Raw genomic sequence first — 6,493 nt, 5'->3', positions numbered from 1 at the left:
AGGGGGAAAAAAATCTACTATGTATCTGACCTGACTTCACTCACAAGACGACACCTGTATTGGAGTTTATCTAAAGACAATTGTTTGTACACAAAGTCACAAGAAAACTTCAGTCTTTTTGGAATGGCATTTATGACCTTTTTCGAATGTTCTAAAATTTAAAATACCCCCAAATCCAATTCTTTGTTTTTGGAGTCTCTGAAAAACAAAAAAGGCAAGCGAAGTGTTGTTTTATAGACCATAAACACTGGTTATTGCATGGAAACTCATTCGGCAGCTTTGGAAAGGAAAAAACAATCCTTCCTTAAAGATGTGGGTCATAAAACTTACAAGTACATTACAAGTGCACTTCATCTTCTAAAAATAATCGCAAAAACAGGTGCAGTTATGATTCTAAATGTTTATCATCAGATTATTAATGTATACCAATGGATCCAGTTTTACATGCCATTTAAATGTATTCCTTTTTTGTGAAGCAAAACAGCCAAAAGTCCCTTTTCCCATCTCAGTTCTACTGCGGTCAGTCCTTAGACTTATACAATCATGAGATCTTGTATTAAAAGTTCTCGTATCAATAATTAACTAGTAAGTGAGATATTCAGACAGTCTATGAAGTAGTCCCTTATAAATAAATCTCATACAGTGCTGTTCTTTTCTGACAGATAGTGAGGGGCCAACCTACTTTTTCATAGAGCGTACAGTGATGGGTTTTCACCTGTTATGAAACGAAAGGCAGAGTGAAAGAGTGTATCTAAATGTTTCAAAGTAGAGTAATTTGTCCAAATAAAAATAACAAGGAAACAGTGTATTTATTTGTAAAAAGGCTTTAACTAACACAACCAGTGAAACATTTGGACAGACTTTTTCATTTATGTTTCTTCTTTATTTCCATGATTTATTATATTGTAGGTTCTCACTGAAGGCATCAAAACTATGAATGGACACAGAGGCAACTCAGAATAACTCAAAACTTTTATTAGAACTTTGTTTGTTTTTTACTACATACTGTAATTCCATATCTCTTGCTTCATATATTTGATATCTTCTGCATGTACCATATGAAACTGAATGAAAAGGTGTGTCCAAACCTTTGACTGGTAGTGTATTATTCACTCCCAGATCTTCAGCTGTAACTCACTCCATACATCTATATTCTGCGGTTGTTCCATATAAATCTTAGTCTCAGGCCAACAGACATTAACTAAAAGGTAGAAACAAAGACTAAACAAAGACTACATAAAAAGGAGCTTGATAGTACACAAAAAAGTTTACTATTATCCGGGGCATATGGAGATGTAGTTACAGATATAATGGAAGCAAATACTGCACATTTAACTTAATATATTTTCTATTCCAAGGCTAACCACACCTTGTACACAGCAGCAGCATTGCAGAGACATAAATTTTTGAAGAACTGCGACCTGCTCCACACGAGTGCAGGCGCTGGGACTATGTGTGGTGCTCACTGGTAGTGGTCTAACAGAGACGTGATAATCACATACTTGTATCTGAACCAAGGTCACTGGCTCTAGGGTTGAGGTTGTGAGGGGTCAGGGGGGCCAGCGCACTGTAGATCCATCATGTATCTGTGATAAAGAAATACTTCTGCAAGAAACAGGTCAAGGTGACATTGTCTGAGCCTATAATGCTTCAAGTGCAAATCAGCCAATACAGAAAAAAACTCTGTATCTGTATCTTCTATAGCAGGTCCAAAACTGTAATGTGACTGTACCTAAAGTACTGTGAACATGAAGACAGAGTAATCTCTTATTCATCCAGGAGTGGTTCAGTGTTGAAAAGGTTTCAAGCCAAAATGTCTTGATTGCAAAAAAATTGTCCATATTGACATGAAGTGATGCAAGTGAATGTAGCAAATGTGGCAAAAAAAAAAAAAAAAAAAGCAGCTGTGTCCAAACCTTTTTCAGTGAGGGCTACTTCTTGAAATATAAGCTACATTCTGATGGTCAATACAGAGAACCTTTCAAAAAAGTTGCATTTACTTAAAGTTTAACCAAATCTCCATGCACGGAAGCTTAATTATTCACTTTGAAACCTTTAGATACACTCTTTTTTTTCAGGCTTTTGTTTCATAACAGGTGATGAATTTAAAACCCATCACTGTACACTCTATGAAAAAGAGGGCTGACCATCACTATCTGTCAGAAGAGAACAACACTGTATAAAATGCATTTATAGGGACTAATTTATAGACTGCCCAAATATCTCACTAGCTTGTTGAATTTGATATTAGAACTTTTATTATAAGATCTTTTTATTGTGTAAGTCTAAAAACTGGACACACAAGCTTTTGGTTATTTTGCCTCCCAAAAATAGAATACATTTCAAAGACATGAGGAACTGGATACATTGGTGCCACTATAATGCACTGAAATAATGTGGTGGTAAACACTGAAAATCACACCTTCACCTGTGATTAAGATAATTGGCAACTGTTGCATGGGAAACAGAACGTTTTGTACCTTTGAAAGAAAGAACATAATGTATTATATTTGTATATGGTTCACAGGCTCTTTGTATAAATAAAAAGTAATAAAAATCTAAGGTCTGTGACACACTTTAATGTTTGTGATTGAAGTTGCCATTGTAGTTGACTAGTAAACTACTAAAGTACTACTGAGGCTAGCCTTTGGACACCCTTGGCCAAAATGCACAGCCAAAATGAGAAGGTTAAAACAAATAGAAACATCACACTATATCTGCTACCTCTACAATATCACCACAACTGTTATTACTATGCAGCGCTATTAAAATCAATATATCACTTTAATCACAGTTGACTTTTAGTATTTTTGAATAGTTTTGGTTGACAAACACATTTCACAGTGATCATTCTCAATCATGTCAAATCTTTATTGATGGTGTGTAGTAATAGCAAGTACAGTACACTACATTCAACCCCTATAAGCTTTTGTCATCACGGCAGCAATCGCAAGCACAAAACTCAAAGATGAACAAACGAATACACATTTTACACATGGACTGAAAGAAGCTGCTGGTGTTATAAGGCATTTCACTCCATAGATTATTTAATGCATGGCTACTCATGATAATTAGCTCAATATGTGTGAACTGCAAACTGGTCTATGTGTAATTTGTGTACTTGTAACCTGGCAGTGCTCTAGTAGTGATTTTTCAAGTTATTCATGAAAAAGAAATAGACCGTCATGATTAACCCATTCACCCAATATTAGGTTACATTCTTATACTTATGTCCAAGCTGTCTAACTCTAGGCCACTGTTTAAAGCTACTCACTATTACCATCACAGAGGACTAGATCACAAATAGGGAATCAGTCAGTCAGTGGTTTCCAGTGGAGAACTATGAGGAGCAGCAATAGAGTTGTGTGAAAACGGCGGTGCAGAAGCTGTATTTCTAGAGGTGAGATCACACTAAAACAGGCATATCCAGTCATGACCTTTGTTTAGAGGTTTCATTGTTTTGTATTAAGGTCTAGCAGGTGAACTTTTGTAGTTTTTTTTTTCATTTGAAGTTGGTTTTATGAATTAATGTCATGCAATTTCTTCACTCTTTTCTAAATAGCACTATTAATTAGCAGTGATCAGATTTTGTCTTTAGTGTAATGATGAAGCACATTGTTTGCCGGCTCTGTAAAAGCACTGTGAAGGCCATTTGGACACCTGTTGTGATGTAGTATTTCAACGTGGTAAAAGACAACATGGTATTGTTTTACATTGAATGGATGAGATGGTGGACTACATGCATCTGCATACACCATGCATTGTCGCATTTTCTATAGATTGTTCTGAAATTGAGTAGAGTTATTATTTCATACCGTGAACGTAAAATGTTTAGAATATACGTGAGGGCTTATATAATTATATATAAGCTCTAAGGATTATATAATCATGATTATTGTTTGCATATTGTTTCACAGTAGTGCATTTTAGAATAGGAGATTTGTACCAGATAAAAAAGCTTGTTGCTTGTTACATTTTACACTGTGTGCTTCTGAGATCTAGCATATGTGCATATTACCAACCAAATCAGCTTCACTTCCTGCTTGTGCTGGTCAATGAGCCACAACCCATTGTTTCCATAAAACTACAGGTGGTAAATATGATACGAGCAAATGCATTTTGAGTTATGTGATGTTATTGTTGTAAACATAGACTATACAGTCTATGGTTGTAAACTACTGTTTCCTGTTTGGGAAAGATATGTGTGGGATATAGAGGAAAAGAGGAAGGCTTACACTTGCACACGGCTCCACATCTAACACTTCACACTTCACACAATCTGTCAAAACTCATCAGTGCTAAGTGAAGAGGCTCCAGGTACAGAGGTTTAAAAGGAGGCTTAACAGAGAGTATACACTACATTATGCTCTTTAGTTTTTCTGGGTGGTAGGGGTAGTGCTGGCTTCTGGCTGCTTCTCTGTCTTCTTGGTGGTGACAATGGTTTCCTCATAAACATGGGACACCTTGGCTGCGGTCTTCTGGGGCGGTTCCTCGATTTTGCTCTCTTTCTTGACTGCTTTAGTAGAGCTGGAGTACATTTGGGATGTGTATCCATAGCTCTGCATCCCCCCACTGGTAATGGAGGGGGTGGAGTAGGTGATCCCTGTCCCAATGCGAGTCTCCTCTCCCTCAAGCAGCTTTCTATAGATATAAACAAGTAAACACAGTAAAGTAACCATAGTTTCTCAAAAATGTCCCATTTTACTGTATTTAAGTCTATTTATTACTGTACATGTATTTGTATTTTAATGATTAAACATACCTGTATGCTGCAATTTCGATATCCAGTGCCATTTTAACATTCAGCAGCTCCTGGTATTCTCTCAGATGACGAGCCATCTCATTCTTAGTGGTCCTCAACTCATTTTCAAGCTCTGCCATATTCTCCTAATTAACATGACAAGACATGATTGTAATCAACGTCAAGATATTTACAATTGCAATCAACCCACAACAATCAGAGAACGATGTTCTCCTGAGGAGTTGTATTCGTGTAAGATTTACACTGCTCAAAATGATTATTTTATAGCTATAATAATGTAGTATGTCTGTGGCACCAAAAACATGGGAAATGTAAACAAAGAGTGGGCGTTGTCAGCCTCAGGTGCCTTTGTCCCCGGAGTGAAGGATTCAGCACCATGGACAGCGCCTGCTCTTTTAGCACTACTTTGAGGGATTTTACCTGGTATCCTGCGATTTCCATCGAATGCCTGTCCTCCATCTCACGAAGCTGCTTCTCCAGAGAGTCGTTGGTGCCCCTCAGGCCCTCAATCTCGATGGTCCTGGACTGCAGCTGCCTGCGGAACTCGTTAACTTCTTCCCTGCTTGCGCGGATTGCCTCGTTGCTGCGGTTGGCCTGCTCAGACAGGTCTGCAAACTTGGACTTGTACCACTCCTCCGCAGACTGCAGGTTCTTGGAAGCCATGGACTCGTACTGGCCGCGGATTTCCTTAAGGGCGGAGGTCAGGTCTGGTTTGGCCACCTCCATCTCTACAGAGATCTGCGCAGCCTGGATCATGTCGGTCAGCTCGGCCACCTCCTCCTCGTGCACCTTTCGGAGGAAGTTAATTTCGTCCAGCAGGGACTCGACCTTCTTCTCCAGGTCCAGACGCACCATGGTGGCATCGTCCACGTCTTTCTTAAAAGCCTTGAGCGCAGCCTCTGCTTCCTCCCGCGCACGGAACTCTTCTTCGTACTTGACTCTCACCTTCTGGAGGTCGTCCTCGACGTGGTCTCTGTCGATCAGAAGCTGGGATTTCTCTCCGTTGAGTTCCTCGATTTGGGAGCGCAACTCGCGGATCTCCTGTTGGTAGAGCTCGGCCAGGCGGGACGGCTCACTCTGCCTCTGGCGCAGCGCCACCAGCTCCGTCTCCAAGACTTTGTTCTGCTGCTCCAAGTTGCGCACTTTTTCAATAAACATCGCAAAACGGTCATTTAGACCTTGCATCTGCTCCTTCTCATTAGTGCGGACAATTTTAAACTCATTGTTGAGGACGTTACTTTGATTCAGGTCGAAGCTCTCCAGCGGCATAGAAGAAAATGAACGACCACCGGACTTTCTATAGGAGCCCATTGATGAGGCGCTGCTCCGAGACAGAGAGGTGGACCGGTATCCCCCGCGAGAAGACATCGTGGGGCGTGCGGGGGAGGAAGAATAACGGGGAGATTCCCCGAAAATCCTTCGGTAGGAAGAGGAGGAAAACGATTCAGCTCCGTAACTCATCTTGGCTCGTCTGGAGCAGAGCAGTGGGCGCGCCCCTTTATATACAGGACCAGCGAATCACTAATTAATACCCCTACACCCCCAGGCCGCGTGCGTCATGTCACTTAGACAACTCTACACCATGTTTTAACTCAAATGTTAGTGTGTCAAATTGAGTAGGAATAACGTTAATGATCGTTATGCAGTTGCACTTGTGTGCTGACTCTGCTCTTTGTTTGGGAAAATGTCCATAGTGATCAGTGCAAACCTAACCTAATTAAGATACTTTTG

At 40.0% G+C, this 6,493-nt stretch overlaps 1 protein-coding gene across 1 annotated transcript; it reads right to left on the bottom strand.

The window, feature by feature from the left end:
* Window positions 1–3,914: 3,914 nt before the first annotated feature.
* On the bottom strand, window positions 3,915–6,236 carry inab (internexin neuronal intermediate filament protein, alpha b). The gene is made up of 3 exons (XM_033969461.2): window positions 5,183–6,236; window positions 4,763–4,887; window positions 3,915–4,641 (listed from the first exon to the last, which is right to left on the bottom strand). The coding sequence occupies exons 1-3, from the start codon at window positions 6,221–6,223 to the stop codon at window positions 4,371–4,373; spliced, it is 1,437 nt and encodes a 478-aa protein (XP_033825352.1). The 5' UTR covers window positions 6,224–6,236; the 3' UTR covers window positions 3,915–4,370.
* Between the last annotated feature and the right edge of the window lie 257 nt (window positions 6,237–6,493).

The sequence above is a fragment of the Periophthalmus magnuspinnatus genome, chromosome 1 (genome assembly GCF_009829125.3).
Source record: "Periophthalmus magnuspinnatus isolate fPerMag1 chromosome 1, fPerMag1.2.pri, whole genome shotgun sequence".
NCBI lineage: Eukaryota > Metazoa > Chordata > Actinopteri > Gobiiformes > Gobiidae > Periophthalmus > Periophthalmus magnuspinnatus.
Note: the sequence above shows the minus strand (reverse complement) of the source record. Positions and strands in the feature narration are given on the sequence as shown.

Excerpts from the sequence above, each read along its gene's own strand:
- inab (XM_033969461.2), bottom strand. The coding sequence starts at position 6,223 with ATGAGTTACGGAGCTGAATCGTTTTCCTCCTCTTCCTACCGAAGGATT. Across the intron at positions 4,888-5,182 it reads TGGAAATCGCAGGATACCAG|GAGAATATGGCAGAGCTTGA; the intron begins GTAAAATCCCTC and ends CATGTTAATTAG. Across the intron at positions 4,642-4,762 it reads ATCGAAATTGCAGCATACAG|AAAGCTGCTTGAGGGAGAGG; the intron begins GTATGTTTAATC and ends TTATATCTATAG.